General features: G+C 39.5%; 1 protein-coding gene across 8 annotated transcripts in view; it reads left to right on the forward strand.

The window, feature by feature from the left end:
- Positions 1-18,417, forward strand: part of Atp9b (ATPase phospholipid transporting 9B (putative)) — a 182,445-nt gene that overhangs the window by 117,518 nt on the left and 46,510 nt on the right. For 7 of the 8 annotated variants that reach the window (XR_007213409.1, XM_048363525.1, XM_048363528.1 and 4 more), the window contains 3 exons: positions 534-676; positions 10,137-10,249; positions 13,498-13,746. Coding sequence is in view for 7 of the 8 variants with exons in the window: in XM_048363525.1 (XP_048219482.1) it covers positions 534-676; positions 10,137-10,249; positions 13,498-13,746 (505 nt within the window). In the remaining variant the exon portion in view is untranslated. The remainder of the gene's footprint in view (positions 1-533; positions 677-10,136; positions 10,250-13,497; positions 13,747-18,417) is intronic. The other variant, XM_048363532.1, reaches the window with a different exon arrangement.

The raw sequence follows: 18,417 nt of genomic DNA on the forward strand, positions 1-18,417 counted from the left end.
CTGGGACTTGAACTCAGGGCCTGAGCACTGTCCCTGGCTTCTTTTTGCTCAAGGCTACCACTCTACCACTTAACCCATAATGCCACTTTTGGCTTTTTGTGTATATGTGGTGCTGAGGAATCTAACCCAGGGCTTCATGTATGAGAGGCAAACACTCTACCACTAGGCCATCTTCCCAGCCCAACAAATTTAATTATCTTAAAAGTCTGAAATTACCAAATGCTGGTGGCTCTCACCTGTATTCCTAGCTATTCAAGAGGCTGAGATCTGAGGATTGCAATTTGAATTCAGCCTGGGCACGTAAGAGGAAACTGAAAGTGGAGCTGTGGCTCACAAAAGCTCAGGGACAGTATCTAGGCCCTGAGTTCGAGCCCCACAACCAACAACTACAACAAAAATGGTCTGAAATCAGCCTCATTAATTGGCACGAAATTTAAGAATGCATAAAAGATATGCTTGTCTACATGAAACTGTGAGTATGCCTATATTACATGGGTAAAAGCATTAACGATAGTGATGTTTTTACTTGACAGCCTCCGTGTAAACTTGGACATGGGCAAGGCAGCATATGGATGGATGATTATGAAAGATGAGAATATTCCTGGTACAGTGGTTCGGACCAGCACAATACCAGAGGAACTGGGACGTCTGGTGTACTTACTGACAGACAAAACAGGTACTATTCATCGTTTGTTTGCCAGATAACACCCAATCAAAAACATTCTGATTGTACTTGGACACATATGCATGTGGGTATCATAATAGACAGTTGAGGTCACACTTACAGTTTTCCAGACTCTGTCTTTGAAAACTGCTCACATAATTTCATCTTCTAATGTGTGCAGTATCATACCTCTTAGCAAAATGTTAAGCTTCAGGAATGTTTACTTTTATATTTTGGATGTTCTATACTCAAACAGTATTTTTCTAACTTCCCTTATAACACTTCTCTAGTGGCTTCTAAGTAGAACAAAGCATGCTCCCTCCCTCCCTCCCTCCCTCCCTCCCTCCCTCCCTCCCTCCCTCCCTCCCTCCCTTTGTCAATGATGGGCTTGAACTTGAAGCCTGGGCACTGCCCCTGAGCTCTTTTGCTCAAGGCTAGCACTCTATACCACTTTGAGGCACAACACCACTTCCAGTTTTCTGATGATTAATTGGAGATAAAAATCTCATAGACTTTTCCTACCCAGGCTGGCTTTGAACAGTGATTCTCAGATCTCAGCCTCCTAAGTAGGTAGCCCAGCTTTCATGTCTCTTTCTTAAAGGATAATCCTTGTAAATATTTAAAGACATTGAGATTTAACAATCATATTCTTCCAAAGAGCTTTACTACAACATCCTACCCCACAGCTTTGTGCTCAAAATGTTTGTCCTTATATTTTCTCTTTTTCAATCAAATAATTCTTACTAAGTTATGAACATACTAAATATAGGACAAGTAAAAAGAATCTGCTACTCTTAATAAAAGGTGACAGTTAAAATTCCTCATTGATTTATTGATAAAATGACTTAAATATGACTTAAAGTAACTAGAAATGAAAAAATATTTATATAGCTTAAGAAAATATATCTCAAACAAAATTCAACATAATTTTTAATAATTAAATATTGGAAAGACTTTTACTGTAGAAGATAGAGCTCTGTTTACAGCACTGTAATTTAACCCTTATAGAAGCTCTTGACATGGCATTAATATAGGAAATAGAAATGAAGTATATGACTAGAAGAACAGATGTGGCAATCAACCAAAGCAATCAGCTGATAAATACTAAAACTAACCAGTAGAATGGCAAAATATCAAAACATAAAACATAAAAACAGCCTCCTCAGGTATAAAGTGGAGAATAAACCTTCCAAGTTACATTAGCTTACACACCTGTCAAACATGAGGACAGGATTTTGAGGACCAGAAAGGGCATGTGTGAAACAGAGACCAGACTTTACTAAGAAATGAAACAGAAGACACAGTAATGGAAATCTGGTATTCTGTAAATGTTAGCTCTCGTGGTGAGTTTGTGACTTTAGTTCAATTCGTAGTTCCATTTAGGAATTTTTGTTTGGATTTCCTTAGTTTGTCTTTTTCAGTCGGTAGAGAAGCCTGACCAAAAAAGGAAGCTCCTCAGAAATCAAAATATAACCGCATATCAGAAATAACAAAAGAGCAAAAGGAGAACAACTTACTAGTGAACAGCACATACAGAAAATCTAATAAGTGATTTTAATATGAATGAATACTAGGTTGTTTTAACAAAATCCGTAGAGTAAATGAACCTTACTCACAGATTTATTACATGTGATTTTGACCAAATGTGGTCAAAAAAAATAAATTTGCAATTTAAAAAAAATTTAAAAAACACATGTTACACTAAGCAATTGGCTATAGAGCTCTCTCCAGTCCACATTATTGTCACGTGTTTATTCAGTCATTGTGTCATCTGCTGAGTATTTATCTGCCCTTAATGAAAAGATGTCTCCCAAAAATCAAATGGTGTCCAAAATAAAGCAAAAGTTAATATGAGTAATTTAGGTGATAAAGTGAGAAGTGTAGATATATTGAAAGGCCATGTCTTTAGTGGAAGTTGGGCAGCATTGTGGGAAAAATAAATCAATCATCTTTAGTACAGTACAGAATTCTAAGCATCCAACTCAGTTTTTCCTCAACAGTGGTCTCCTTACAACCACATACTTATGGTTACCAGAGATCTATTGTACCTAAAAATCTAGTGCACCTCTAAATCCAAATAGAACAAGAAGTAGCATAAACAGATAAAACTTAAGAACAGTGTAATTACATTGCATCATAATTGGAGGCTTTCTGTGATATCAGGGAAGCCCTTAGTGTATGCCATTGCACGAATCAGTCCTCAGACATATTTCGTGTGTGTACTGGATGTAGGATTTGACAGTTTTTTCTTTTCAGCTCCTGGACTTCTCTGGCTTCATGGTTTGGACTGGAAAGCCGTCACTCTGTGTCCCGTTTGAGAATGCACCCTTGTCTGGCTGCCTTCAAGAGCTTTTCTCTTTGTTAGCTTTCATTCAGTTATGATGTGTCTGGGCCTGGCTTTCCTGAGTTTTTTCCTATTTGGGGTTAGCTAAGTTGTTGGGCTATAAATTTGATTTTTTAAAAAATCAGAGTTGGAGGCTTTCAACTACCGCTTCTCTGAGCATGTTTGTTTTTAGGCCACCATCCTTCTCTGCTTGCCAGACTCCAATGCTAGGAGTGTTGCGTCTTTATTGCCAGACGCCACGATTCTACTTGTTGCTAACTGCTTTTCTTGTGGATCAGCCTGGGGACCTAGTGTTGGTTTGTTCTGAATCTACTGACCCTTCAACTACTGTCTCCATTTTACCAGTAAGCCTACACATTAAGGCATTTGTTTGTTAGTCTATCATTTCCATTTGGTTTCATTTTGTAACCTCTGTTAATTTGCTGAAATTTTCTTTATTTTCATTTGTTTTAAGAGTAGTTGTAGTAATTTCATTGAAATGTTCTTTGGTGGTTTCTTTGTGTTTTTTTTGGCCAGTCCTGGGACTTGGACTCAGGGCCTGAGCACTGTCCCTGGCTTCTTTTTGCTCAAGGCTAGCACTCTGCCACTTGAGCCACAGCGCCACTTCTGGCCATTTTCTGTCTATGTGGTGCTGGGGAATCGAACCCAGGGCCTCATGTATATGAGGCAGGCACTCTTGCCACTAGGCCGTATCCCCAGCCCCTTTGGTGGTTTCTTAAATCTTTGATAATTCCAACCCCAGCTCACTGTTGACATCACTGATCTCCTACCATCACCACCAGTGGTCTGAGAGCCTCCTGGTAAGTGAGAGGATGAGGCTACTGTCCTGTTGTAGGCCACAGCTCAGGGGCACAGCTCCCAGCTTTCCTCTGTCTGAAGGTGCAGGCCTCAGGTACAGAGTCTCACATCAAGTGTTGGCTGACCACTCACAGACCCTCTTTTACAGCATGGACACAGTGCATCCAGGGCACTTAATCAGGCCCTGGTGAGGCAGAACCCACAGTTGCATTTTGACTATGGTGCTGACCTGTTCTTTCATCTTCATTTTAAAAAAATGTGTGCTGAGAGCCATAGAAAGCCTGAGTAGTTGTCAGTTCTTTCTCTTTATGTTTCTCTGTCTAATGTCATTTATAAGTCGACGTTTCATGGCAGTATTCATCCTCAGAATATTTAATTATTTTGCATTTTAAACAATATTAGGATTCTCTTGGATGACAGTTTCCCACCCCCCTTTTTTTTTTTTTGTTGTTGTTGTTGTTGTGGTGGTGGTGGTGGTGGTGGTAGTTGAGTTCCATTAGCGTAGAGTAAGTAGTCTTTGCCCAGGATCATGAAGCTATTTGGAAGGCACAATGTGCTTCTTAAACAAAGTAATGGGCAGGAAGGAACTACTCTTGGTGTAGTGAAAATTGAAAAGAGATATACAAAAGTTTAAGTAGCTACTGATAAACTGATATATGTCTTTGCTTTTCTAAAGACAAACTGTGTGGGTTTCTAAATTGTTCAGACTGGAGTATTGTTCAGAACTGTTTTCAGTAATCAGGTGGTGAATGGTGTGTGAGCCCATATACATTTAGACATTCTGGTTATGGCCATTCTCTGTGGCTCTGCTGATATGTCTCCCAGGGATCTCTGGATTCACCACTTAGTCTCAGAGCTAGGCCTTGCTACTCATGCCAGAGGAAGGCTCTGGACCTGGCCTCTCTAGGGTCCCAGGGGTCCATCACAGGTCCATAGGGGTGATAGTACTGCCGTGGCCTCTCCTCAAGCCCATACAGACCAAATCATAGTCTGATGGACAATAAACTACTCATATAATCATCTTATTACTGCAAATGGCTAAGCAGCATTTCATTTTGTTCTATGAAAACACAGATGTTTCACATTCTCTGAATTGTTTTTGCCAGTCTTGGGGCTTGAACTCAGAGCCTGAGGACTATCCCTGGTTTCCTTTTGCTCAAGGCTAGCACGCCACCACTTGAGCCACAGCGCCACTTATGACTTTTTCTGTTTATGTGGTACTGAGGAATCGAACCCAGGGCTTCATGCATGCTAGGCAAGCACTCTACTGCTAAGCCACATTCTCAGCCCTGTCAGACATTTTGACATCAGATAGACATAGAATTGAGTCCTGACTGCTCCTTGGACGACTTATGATCTCAGTAAGATCCCTCAACCCTTTTCAGCAGTACAGAGTTCTCTGCCATTTGGGATCTGAGATAGTTTGTTCCACAGCTCTAGATAATGGGACATCAGACAAACATGGAAATAGAATTCTGAGGAACTCACACAGCCTGCCTTGCCACTTTTGTGTCCACACTTGTTATTGATGGCTAGATACTGCATTCTAGAACCATAAATCATTACTTCTTTCTACTTCATATTTCCTGTTGGAATCACATAGTTAATTGTGCTCTTTATGTGCCTCTGAGTATATACCTCAGAAGCCAGCCAGGCATTAGTCATCATCTGATGTCCTCAGTCCAGGCAGCAGGTCTAGTCGTGGATAGATGGCTGTCAGCATGAAGAATTCTGATTCTGGGGATCAGAAGTGAAACCAGAAACGGGCAGATTTCATGCTTCTAAGTAGCCTGAGTTCTCATAGAAGTGATCCAGAATGAACTGTTGTCTGAGGAGCCTTACATTACCCACATAATTGTAAGGTGGTCCTTCATATGATTGTAAATTGGGTTTGTGCTTCATCAATAAGCTTTTTGACATGAAGTGTCCATCACAGTGGCCCTCTCATTTGCCACAGCAGAATAGAAAATGAAATGTCCCAATAATTGCATTATGGTTTCCTTCTTGTGGACAAGAAAGCTATGTGGTATAATTAGGTTTGATTGGAGTGCACGTTTCCGGTAAGATCTGAAATTAATGATGTTGCTATAGTGACACATCTGCGGCCAGCAGTGCGTGAAACATAAAGTAATTCATTCGACAAGAGTAGACATCTGTTAGCTGCAAGGATGCAGAGCATATTGACACTGACCAGGAATGCTAGACATTAGGTGATAAATGAACAAATGATGCTGAAACAGGAGGACAGATAATTTGTACTTAATCTGCTGGGAGAACTTTAATCTTCTCATGGTTGCATTTGACAATGCCATTGTTTAAAGAACAATGCTGCAGAGAACTCATAAATTTTAAAACTTAACTCAGTGCAGCTTATTAAAGCAATACATTAATTCCTTTGTTAGGGAGTTTTTGTCTTCATGTAGAACAAAGCCATTACTAAAAGCACACACTAAACAACAGGGTTTTGTTTTTTAAACCTACATTGTATTTAAAGCATTTCTTACCCAAAATGCCCTATTGTTCAGACTTGAATCATATGTGAATTTCATAGGACAACATCATCATGAGGGAAATAATATTTTCATAGTTTTAAGGGCATCAAAATAGGGTATATATGTGTTAGGTAGCACATCCATGGCTTGCAGATCTCACAAGTATGATTTAGAAATATTTATTAATATTTTCTGCACCACAGAACCACTGTAGTTTCTTCTGTGTGATTATAATGTCTGGGGTATTTAGTTACAGCAAAAATGAGCAGTCTTACTAGGGCAGTCATTCACTGAAGTGTCTACTTAGATGTGAGTGGTATAATTAACATTTGGAGGTATTTGGACTGATTGAAATACTTAACGTGGTAGCTGAACAGATACAGTACTGAGAATTACAGTCTTTCAAGCAAGCCTGAGTTATAAGGAGTATAATATGTGACTCTTCATTAAAAATGTCACATCTTTTTAATGACTAATACATACTTTAAAGTTTGGCAAAACAAAGTCTTATTACTTGAATAGTTTGGTTTGCACTCATGGAATAACCTAAGGAAGTTGGATCTTCACGTAGTCATTGATTATGCACGGTCTTCACAAGAAATGGTGGTGTACTGAGCAAGCTGTTTCTGTGACCTGTAGACCGTTGCCTTTGTTTACCCTTTGAAATCACCTGCGTGCCCTTTTCTTTGGGCCTGGTGGAGTTTTGGAGTAAGGCCACACACAGGCCAGTGGCATCTGCTCAGAGGCTCCTCTTCTGCTTCTGAGTATCTCTTCTACTGCACCCCAGTCCACTCAGGGGCTACATCGTTGCCACCCTGAGAGTGATGAGTGTAGTATTTCTCCTTAGAAATTAATTTCCTCTTTGTCTTCTTCACCCACTCCCTCTGAAGACCTGATGTTTCATAAATACCACAGCATTGTTTTCATTAGAAATCACCAAGTTAACCTATTGTCTCTTAAAATGATCCTTCCTTCACTTGAACCATGGGGCGTAATCAGCAGCAGCTTTATTATTGTCCACAGACTTTGCTATAGGATGCTGGCTGTGATATCCTGAAGCTCATGTGTTGAAGGAGTAGTCCTTAGCTAGTAGTACTGCTTTGATACAAAATTGCTTATTAATAAAATGTTAGGTTGGTCATGCACTGGTGGCTCATACCTCTAATCCTAGTTACTTAAGAGGCTGAAATCTGAGGATTAAAGCCAGTTTGGGCAAAAAAGTCTTGTGAGACTTTTATTTCCAGCTAACCACCAAAGTGCCTGAAGTAGAGCTGTGGTTCAAGTGGTAGAGTGCTATTCTTTAACAAAGAAAAGGTTCAGAGGCAACACCCCTGTGTCCCCCCCACCCCACACACACCAAAAAATAAAAAAGTTAGATTGACACAAGTGGTATTAATGAAAGGCCTACTTCAAAATGGCGTAGAATTTATTCCTTCCTACCTGTAATGAGCTGCCTTGCTTTATGCTCATACTCAGCATATGAAGTCTTAAGAAAATTTGCCAATTAAACCGAGTAATCTGTCAGGTAAAAGAACTTTTTATTTTTTTGCCAGTCCTGGGCCTTGAACTCAGGGCTGAGCACTGTCTCTGGCTTCTTTTTGTTCAAGGCTAGCACTCTACCACTTGAGCCACAGCGCTGCTTCTGGCCATTTTCTATATATGTGGTGCTGGGGAATCGAACCCGGGGCTTCATGTATACGAGGCAAGCACTCTTGCCACTAGGCCATATTCCCAGCCCAGGTAAAATATTTTAATGTGTGTAATGTATTGTTAAGTGAATTTTAGGAGAAGGTTTCATTGGGCACACAGAGGTGAAATTTTTATTTTTCTACAATTTAATGTATTATTTAAATTGAATGATTTTATTATCTTTTGGCTAGATAATAGAATGCTCATTTTTCATCTCAGTTCTTTGATATATAAACTACTTGTGTTTATAAGTAGTCCTTATTTTATTTGGAGGCTAAGTAGTTGCTAACTACACTATTTAGTATAACCTTTTATTTTAAGTAAATTCACCGTTACCTAATTATGATGGTATAAACCAGCCATTTCATAATTGTGATTGTTTTATTTCTGCTTCTTTGAAACGTAGGGGTCCTCTACAGGTTTAGCCACTTTCAAGGGGCTACATAGAACACTAAAAGTGAAATGTATAAAACTAATAAGCATCTTGACAATAGATATTCTTAAGGATTTGTAAAACTATAACATCATATCCATTGTAAAAGCATTCATCAGAAGTATCGAAAATAGTAATTACATAATATAGCCCCCCCCTTTTTTTGGCCAGTCCTGGGCTTGAACTCAGGGCCTGGGCACTGTCCCTGAGCTGCTTTTGCTCAAGGCTAGGACTCTACCACTTGAACCACAGCACCACTTCTGGCTTTTTCTGTTTATGTGGTACTGAGAAATCGAACACAGGGCTTCATACATGTTAGGCAAGCACTCTACCACTAAGCCACATTCCTAGCCCTAGACCCCTTCTTTTGAAGGGGGTTTTGTGTTCTAGGGGAAAGTTTCTAGCCAGTGGTCTGTTTCCCTCTTACACCATAACTGACCTATATGGGCTTAGTTGTATATGTTTTCAGTATCATGTATGCCAAAGAAAATAAAAATTAGTATAGTAATGGGCGTTTTGTGACCATGTAAAAAATCCTAGCTTTCATGAAAATTATTATATGTTGTGTGTATTCACACTTAGCACACTTATCACCACATCAGTGTCAGTGGAATCTTTGCTATATATTCTCTGAGACAAGTGCAGAAGCTCCAAGGGGGAGACAAGACTCAAGCAGTACCTTACACATATGCTTTACACTCCTAGGGCCATTAACTGTTCTGTGTTGTCCTATGAAACAAGGGGCGTGACTCCTGTGCATCTGTATGTGTATGTATACATTAAGTTAGATGGCTTAACCTGCAGGCCTTGTGTTAATAACTTCTGCCCTGGTCTACCCAAGAGCAAGCATTGGACAGCTCAAAGCTTTCGTTTTAGAAACTCACCTAAGGAAACTGTCTCCTATTTGATAGACTGCTTTTCTGTTGTTCTAAATGGTACAAATGCATACTAAGGGTTGGGTGCATTTGGAGCAGCTCTTCATTTTACTAAAACTCCTAAGTTCCAAACTACAGTTTCTAAAACAGGTAGGTCATGTTAATTAACTGCTACTTATTATCTTCCTTACAGTGTGCTATGCTGTAACTATGAAGTTATAGTGGCTGTTTTCTTGTTTTTTGCCTCTTTCACAGCAGGCAGAGGTTATATTTGTGCCAAATAGTCTAGCTGCCAAGCCAAGTCCAAGCTTTCTTCACATAACTAGACCTGGCCTATTGTTAAAGACTGCTAAGGGGCCAGGCACCAGTGGCTCATGCCTGTACTACTGTTACAGAGGCTGAGATCTTAGGACCATGATTAGAAGCCAGCCCAGGCAGGAAAGCCCTTGAGACTCTTATCTCCAATAAACTCCTCAGAAAAAGCCAGAAGTAGTGCTGTGGCTTGAGTGGTAGAACACTAGCCTTCAGGAAAAGAAGCTCAGGGACAGTGCCCAGGCCGAGTTCAAGCCCCAGGACCCGGGGGGGTGGGGGGTGGGAAGGAAAAGACTGTTAAGGGGGAATGGGATGTGTGCGTGCTAGTCAGAAAACGCCTTGTCCTTAGGGTCAAATGGAACATGATAGCAAAGAACATTCCGTGAGCATGTTGTCTTCCAGCAAGTGTCCCAGCTTCTTGGGGGAGACAGAGCAGCCTTGGGGTTGCAAACACATAGAGCACACATGTAAGCAGCAGCCAGGCATTGCTTGTACTGCCCAATCACTGTTGGTGTTGCCTCTGTCACAGGCACGCTGACTCAGAATGAGATGATATTTAAACGGCTACACCTGGGCACCGTTTCCTACGGAACTGACACCATGGATGAAATCCAGAACCATGTCCTGAATTCCTATTCCCAGGTACTTGAATATACTTCTGCATGTGATGGAATACTGTTGAGCTCAGCTTGAGTGTGTTCTGTGCTCATCTGTACAGTACCAGTCTCCTCTGATAATGTTACGTTACATTGTTTCTTCTGATGATTATTACTAAGATCTCAATTGAGAAGTAGCATTGAGTAAGCATTTCTACATTAGTGTGGTTATAGAAGACATAATGGACATATTCATAGAAGTTTGCTTAGTGAATTATATAAAAAATAAAAAGAGGGGCTGGGGATATGGTCTAGTGGCAAGAGTGCTTGCTTGCCTTGTATACATGAGGCCCTGGGTTCGATTCCCCAGCACCACATATACAGAAAATGGCCAGAAGTGGCGCTGTGGCTCAAGTGGCAGAGTGCTAGCCTTGAGCAAGAAGAAGCCAGGGACAGTGCTCAGGCCCTGAGTCCAAGCCCCAGGACTGGCCAAAAAATAAAATAAAATAAATAAATAAATAAATAAATAAAAAACAGCAGTCATTCAGTAAATAGTATTTCGAAGGACATCTGGCTAAATTCTGTATCTGTGTGTTTCCTAACGGTCTTTTTGCTTTTCTCGACAATAAAACTTCCTTAACTTTGCAACAGTAAATTCTTTTTTCTTTTTCAATAACGAAGGTACTTACTGTGCTATTGCACTATGACTCATCATGAGTTTTTCATTTCGCTTCAGCAGTGATGCTGCAGAGTGCATGGCAGGTTGCTTCCTTCATAGCCAGTCTCTCTCTCACTACGTTATTTTTAAGTAAATCACAGCCACCCCATGACTTTACCGGTAAATAATTACTATATGCTCCTAATAAATAGAACTTAAAAAAAAAGACATTACCACCTTGCAATAGCTGTTTGAGATTACAAGACCAAGTTTGCTTTGCTTTAAGCATTGGGATACAGCTTAGAGTCCATCTGCACAAGTTTACAAACAGGCATGCTGTACAAGTGATTCATTCCTAACTGTCCACGTGCCTGACATTAGATGTGTTAGGGTGTGTGTGTGTGTGTACTACTTTTAGATCCAATTGATAATTGACACGGTCCTGGCCACAAGTAGTGATTCCCCGCCCTCCCATTTATTTAACTTCTTTTAACTGTCATAATTTCAAGCTATGTCAGAATCCTTACACCTAGCAATTCAACTAATAGCATTTTAAACCTGTTTGCAATGCCAAGTCCAACATTGTTATCTGTCCAGAAATGTTACTTTCTCAGGCTGCTTCTCCGTCTTCTTGCTAGTTTGCTTTGAATATGGCAATGTCCTCTGCCCACTCAGTCCCAGAGTGTGATAGCTTACCTTTCTGCCATAGCTCAGCGCTTCCAAGTCCCAGAGCTGTGATGTCAGCTACATGAATTACAGTAACTTTCTTTAGATTTGATGTTGCTTAGACTCAAATATACTTTCCCTGTATAGAATTCAGTTGTAATAATGTATTCATTTTTTTGGATAACTTTCTCTTCTATAATTGCTACCATTCTGGCATATATTTTATTACATGTAATATTTGTACATGCATAATCATATGTCCAGATGTATCGATACCGCTTTGGATCTCATGTGGATGTGATTCATTGAGGTATGAAGGGTTTTTTTTTTTTGGCCAGTCCTAGGCCGTGAACTCAGGGCCTGAGCACTGTCCCTGGCTGCTTCTTGCTCAAGGCTAGCACTCTGCCACTTGAGCCACAGCGCCACTTCTGGCCATTTTCTGTATATGTGGTGCTGAGGAATCGAACCCAGGGCCTCATGTATACGAGGCAAGCACTCTTGCCACTAGGCCATATTCCCAGCCCCGGAGGGTTTTTTTTTTTTTAAATAATGTATAATATTTATGTGTGTATTTTTGTAGTGCAGGGGTTCAGATCCAGTGCTACACATACTTAGTAAGCACTGACTTACATCCCAGCCTTAAAATACTTATTAGAAGAAAAAGCTGAAAGGTAGAAGGAATAAAGTCTTCTTTCTCTTAGAATCTCCATCAAGATTGAAATATAGTACTGGGTAATAGCTGTTTTTAAACCGTTAATTTATATTATCTATGAATATGATTTTAATAGCTCTAAGTAAATTATTTTACCAGGAAAAAATTAAAAGCAGAAAAAATCATTATATAGCGACACCAAAGATTTACTACTTTAAGAAAATTTTAAATATCATCTTTACTAAATGCTGTCTGTAGGCTAATCATAGAGTGCTTTAAATGTGAAATTGATGTTACTCCTTAATTGTATTCTGTTTATTATTAGAATAGCAGTCCAGTAGGTCTACTCTAATGAAGCACAAATCTTTTTTTTCTTTCTCTCTTTTTTTTTTTTTTTGTGCCAGTCCTAGGACTTGAACTCAGGTTCCTGGCTGCTATTACTGAGCTTTCAGTCAAGGCCAGCACTTTAACATTTGAGCCATAGGTCCACTTCCAGCTTTTTTGGTGTTTACTTGGAGTGTCACAGACTTTCCTGCCCAGCTAGCCTCAGATCTCAGCCCCCTGAGTAGATAGGATCCTATGTATGAGCCGCTAGCTCCCAGCATCACACAAATCTTTTATAACCTGATTGTATTTCCCCACTAGACACCTTTAGTAGTAGAAAGCATCACCTTTAATGGCATTTTTGTGAAATTAACTTCCATAAGCATGAATGCAACAAAATTCGGAAGAGGAAATGGCTAAGCCTCTCCTCTGCTGGGTGGGCATCACGTGAGCCAGTACAACTGAACACCAAGCAGACCCCTCCCAAGGCAGCACTGAAACATGGGTTGGGCTTACTGGTTCTGGCCCTAGTCTACTTTCTAAGGACTGATGTGAGTCTCTAAAGTTAACAGGGGGACTTGTGCCAGTCTTGTTGGGATTCAATAGTGTTGTCTGACACCTGCTCGGGTAGGGAGTGAGTAACAGAAAGTCACCACTGAAGGGTGACAGTTAATTCACATAGCCAGCTGCGCCCTATGGAGCCAGGTACGAGAGTGTATCATGAGCAGGTGCTTTGCTTAAACATAACTTTGAAATACGACAGGGTTTCCTCTGAAAATGCGTACTACAGTATCTGGGTACAAGCTAGATCATTTGAGTTCAGAAATTATTACAAGTTGGATTTATTTATGGTATTATTGGAATACTTAAAATTCTGTCCTGCTGTTAGCATTCTTTTACCTGTAGCAGTTTTCTTATCTCTAGCTACTTATTAATCTTGCATTGACCACCTTGCTTTGTCTGACCTCTAATTACATGGTATTATGTTTTAAAGGTGTATCCTCCAGCAGGCAGTAACAACCCTAGTTCAGCTCCACTGAGAAGAACCCAGTCTTCAACCCCCAAAGTTAGAAAAAGTGTCAGCAGTCGAATCCATGAAGCAGTCAAAGCCATTGCCCTGTGTCACAACGTGACTCCTGTCTATGAAGCTCGGGCTGGCATCACCGAGGAGACAGAGTTTGCTGAAGCCGATCAAGACTTCAGTGATGAGAACCGAACCTACCAGGCATCCAGCCCTGATGAGGTCAGTTGCCTCACGTAAAGGATCTTGTTTCAACAGGTTATTTTCACAGTGCAAACTATGTGTTCTCCATAGGTAGCACTTCAGCTCAAGAGCCACAGGAATTGCTTTTCTCTAGAGAGTGGATACAGGGCTGTGTCCCAGCTTCTAGCTGAGGCTTAGCTGAAGGCTTGGGAATGGTCAGCTCCTTTCAGTGTATTTCCCTCTGGCATGTTTCAGGCCTAGCAGAGAGAGAGCTTTGGTTCCAGTGTGTCAGTATTTTGTAGAATACTTGAGATACAGAAATGGCACAAGACTATCATGTTAGCAGAATTTTACTACTTTTCTAGACTAACATAATAAACCCAGAGTTTAATAATGCCATTGAAACTTCGACTATTATATAATACATACTCCATTTTTTTTAACCTCCTTTTCCATGAAAGTTGGGTATGACTGTCCCCTAAGAACAGAAGCTGCAAGGATGATAATGAGAGACCAGAACCTCTCCTAGGGAAGACAGACAGACTGACAGACAGGGAGAGAAGGAGGGAGAGAAGGAAGAAGGGGAAAGATAACATTGATCAAAATGCACTGCACTCATAAATTGACATGTTGAACCCTTTGTACAACTACTTAAAGATCATCAAAAATAAATAGATACAGGAGGTTAGGAGAAACAAAGAATTACTGGGATGAAAGTGCAAGAGAAGTCTGGTAGGCAGGCAGCCTAAGAGGCACAGCAGTTCAAATACAATATAAGGTCAAGTGTGTGGTTTATAGGTTTTATTAGGCTTCTTTTAAGTAGCCATCCCCTGTTTTGTGGGCCCTATTGATTATCTCTTTCTCTTGCTATGTTTTTAAGTACTCACTATAAGAATGGCTTATGTTGTTTTTCATATCTCTGTTCTGTCTGGCCCATTTCCTGGCCTTGACTCACTTCTCATTCTACTTGGACCTTGGTATTTCTCTGTCCACCATGTCGCCTTAAATAGTACTTCCTCTACCTCTAGTATCAGATCTTTTTAAGATTTAGGAGATTTGAGAAGACGGACTAAATGTATTTTGCATTATGAAATGGACATGAATGAGCCTTATGTTTTTATTTTGAAACCTTTGTTTTTGAGCCTTATGTTTCTGTATTATGTGTTGAATGCTTGGTCCCCATCTGGATCTTTTTTAGACGGCTATAGAAACTGGGAGGTGGGGCCCACCTGGCGAGCATGGGTCACTAGGAGATGTGCCTTTGAGGGGCTGTGCCTGGTCCCTTTCACTGTCTCTGCTTACAGTCCTCCTAGAGGTGAACAGCCTAATCCTCCATGTGGTCCCACCACACAGTCTGCTCGAGAACATGGAGCCAGGAAGCCATGACCTTCTCAAATGAGGACCTGCAATAAATCTTTCCTCTTTTAAGTTGTTTCTGTCTGATACTTTGATCATAACTACACTCAAGTGTTGCATTCACTTGTCAGAGCAAATACTAGCTGACCTCGTAGATCTCAGGCTACAGGGGAAATGGAGCTACTGCTCATCTAGTAGGAGGGAAGAGAGCATTTGGTTATTTATAAACAGGCTTAGAGGAAGAAGGGGCCACAAAACCCTACCACTCAAGTTCAAGTAGGAGCGAGTCCCTCTGGCATGGCAAGGCTACACCCAGAGTTCAGAAGGAGTTTGCCTTGATGTAGAATGAAACCTCTTTTGAGTCACATTGGCATTTCTCTATTTTCAGAAAGCAGACATAGTCTGAAAATTGGGATTAAACTGTTGGCAATTTTCATGAGTCCCAGAATAAAATTCGTTTCTAGTAAAATGGGAAATGCAGAAGGTAGAGTTGCATTTTTTTGGCTCAGGCACTCACTCTAGTACTCTCTGTGTCGTTTAGTTGCTGGGTATAACGCTGCCTACACCACCATCACCACTAGATTTTGTTGGCTGGCAAATATGTATACATCTCTCATAGCCATTCCAGTATGACTTGTAGAGTCGGAGTGTCAAAATTCTTTATATGTTGATAGGGAACCTACGATGAGCAATTCAACAATCTAAAACTGACAATGTATGTAGTTAAGATTTTTATGACTTACACATTACCAGCTTCTTAGCTTTCCAAACTAGGCTTTGAAACAGATGCTTCTTGTAAGGAAAAGGCATCTTTCTTTTTCTTCTATAGAAAGGTTGAAATACATCGTTTCTTCTATTGCAAAGCATTGCAGAAATCCTCTGCATTCCATATGATTATGTTGAGAAGGAATTATTTCCTACTCCTGAATATGGGAACCTTGGTGATCTTATTGAAGTTTAAAACATTACTTTACATATTTAGCTTATTATCTGCCAAAAGAAGTATGAATTTTGTTGAATGTGTATGGGATTTTTAAAGTTTTTTCATGTTGTGATGTTTCTTAAATCTTCATACAAGGATTCATAGTATAGGGAGATTTCATTGATTCAGAGGTAGCTAAGGGGTTAGAGAAATTACAACAGAAAACCTGCTAACCTTATATTTGACTTTTTGACTTGTTTGGAAATTGGAGAATAATTAAAAGCAGCAAACAGTAAATATCTGTGCAGAATCCTAACACATATTTTAAATTTGAAAATGAAAACAATTGACTTTATCATAATTTTTAAGGAGCAATATTGATGTGATGTGTTCAGATCCAGAGCCTCAGGAAAATCATCAGAATGGACTGTTGTTTAGCATATTGAACTTTGCTGCTGTTAGGTTGACAGATGATAGCAATGCTTCCCAATCACCAAAGTACCATTCTAAAAGCATTTTTTATTGAATAAAGTGCTCAGAATATTGCACCCTAGAGCTTTATTTAGGGAAATGGTTCAATTGATGTTTTCTGTTTAACCTCAGCTTTGACCTACCACAACATACATGGTTAATAAGCAGCATTATCATTTAAGAGTCTTTAGTTTTGTATAATCCTATCAGCACCATTCTTAGAGCCCTCTTAGCTCATAGCTCTGTGTTGTGTTACGTTATTCTGTACAAAGAATGTAATTTGAAGGCCCTAGTTTTGTACATCCTGCAACTCTACTATCCCCTCTACAACCTCCATCAGTTTGAGATGCCTATGCCATCTTATTCTGAAGAATATAATTTGCTAAGTGGAGCACCCCCACTTTTTTAGTCTATAATATCACAGTTGCTGTTCTTCCTAATACAAGCAGCTTTGATTTTCATTTTCTTCAAAGAAAAAGGATCTTTTATCCTACCTACATATGTGCACAGCTGAGTTTTATTATACATGTAATGGAAATCTGGGGGGATTTATTTTTAATGTTTTAGATTCCTATGAGATATAAGTACGAAGTACTTCCTGTGGCCTGTAATCTGTGATATACTTGGGATACTTGAAGGTATAGAAAGTGGTGGTGATGATGTCAAAGTGTAAAATCACTGATTTTGTATTCATGAAGTAGAGTCTACTTATGCCCTGGTCATTGTTTCTTATGATAAGTGATCAATATTTCATTTTCTCTATGAGAGTAGAAAGTTCTGCTACCCTGTCAATTTATCTCTATAAGCTCAGCATAGTAAACTCCAGCTGAGCAAATGTTAGCTAACTATCCTCTGGAAATACAGAATTAAAAGCCATTCTTCTACATTGTTTTAAATACATGTCCAGTGCAGTTGCAGAACGCCCATACTAAACTCAGATGATGAGTTTTATGATTATAAAAGAACATAAACTCACAACCTCAGGATGCAGATGTCATTGATACAGGTGATCAAGGCAAGGGATGACCTCTGCTGCTTGTGGTGCAAAAAGATTGATTGTCCATGATTATTAATGACTGTTTACTCCCATAAACTAGCTATTTATTAGTAGCATTCTCTCCCTCTCTTTGGCTACATTTTCTCATCAGTAAGTTCTATATTAAATAATATTCCAAGATGTTGTTATTACTACTGTGTTCTAGCATTTGTGAGCAAGAATCAACCAAAATTAATGACAAACCACAAGAGGATTTTTCAAAAACAGAAGAATGTTCACAGCACTGTTTTCAGATTTATAGACATAAGCACTAGTGGTAGTAGTGCACTCTATCTTTTATTAGCATGTTGAATTTTATTGTGATATTTTCTTACATACATATGGTATTCTTTGATTGTATTCACCCCTTCTACCACTATTTTGTGTGCTTTATTTTTAAATTCATTTTATTGTGTGTATCTACTGAAGCAAGACTAATTGTGAGGTTTTGTCAATATATTTGTGAGGAGCAAATCATTGTCATGACATGAAGCCTTCACTCTGTGACCTTCAAGACCAATAGGGAATAAATACTACACAGCCTGTCTGTGACTATTGATTAGCAGTTTTTCCAGATGATCAAATTGCATTTTAAGTTAATAATTCTATTATAATAATGATTGTAGTAACCACAATAAAAAATGATGAGATGTCATTGACTAGGTTATGATTCATAAAGTACATGGTAAAAATGTATCGTTAGGGTAGAGCTGGCAGGTATATGATAGAATTGCTATTCTATGGGAAATTTCTGTCAAGCTTTTCAAGAACAGTAGTAATTTCTGGATAATGAAATTATAGAGAATTAAGAAAGGGGCAACACCAGAACTCGTTGGCATAGGCAGGAACTTCCTGGATAGAATTCTAAGGGCTCAACATATAGAGTGAATTCACAAATGGGACTACATCAAGCTTAAACAATCTG

This window comes from Perognathus longimembris, chromosome 15 (genome assembly GCF_023159225.1).
Source record: "Perognathus longimembris pacificus isolate PPM17 chromosome 15, ASM2315922v1, whole genome shotgun sequence".
Lineage (NCBI taxonomy): Eukaryota > Metazoa > Chordata > Mammalia > Rodentia > Heteromyidae > Perognathus > Perognathus longimembris.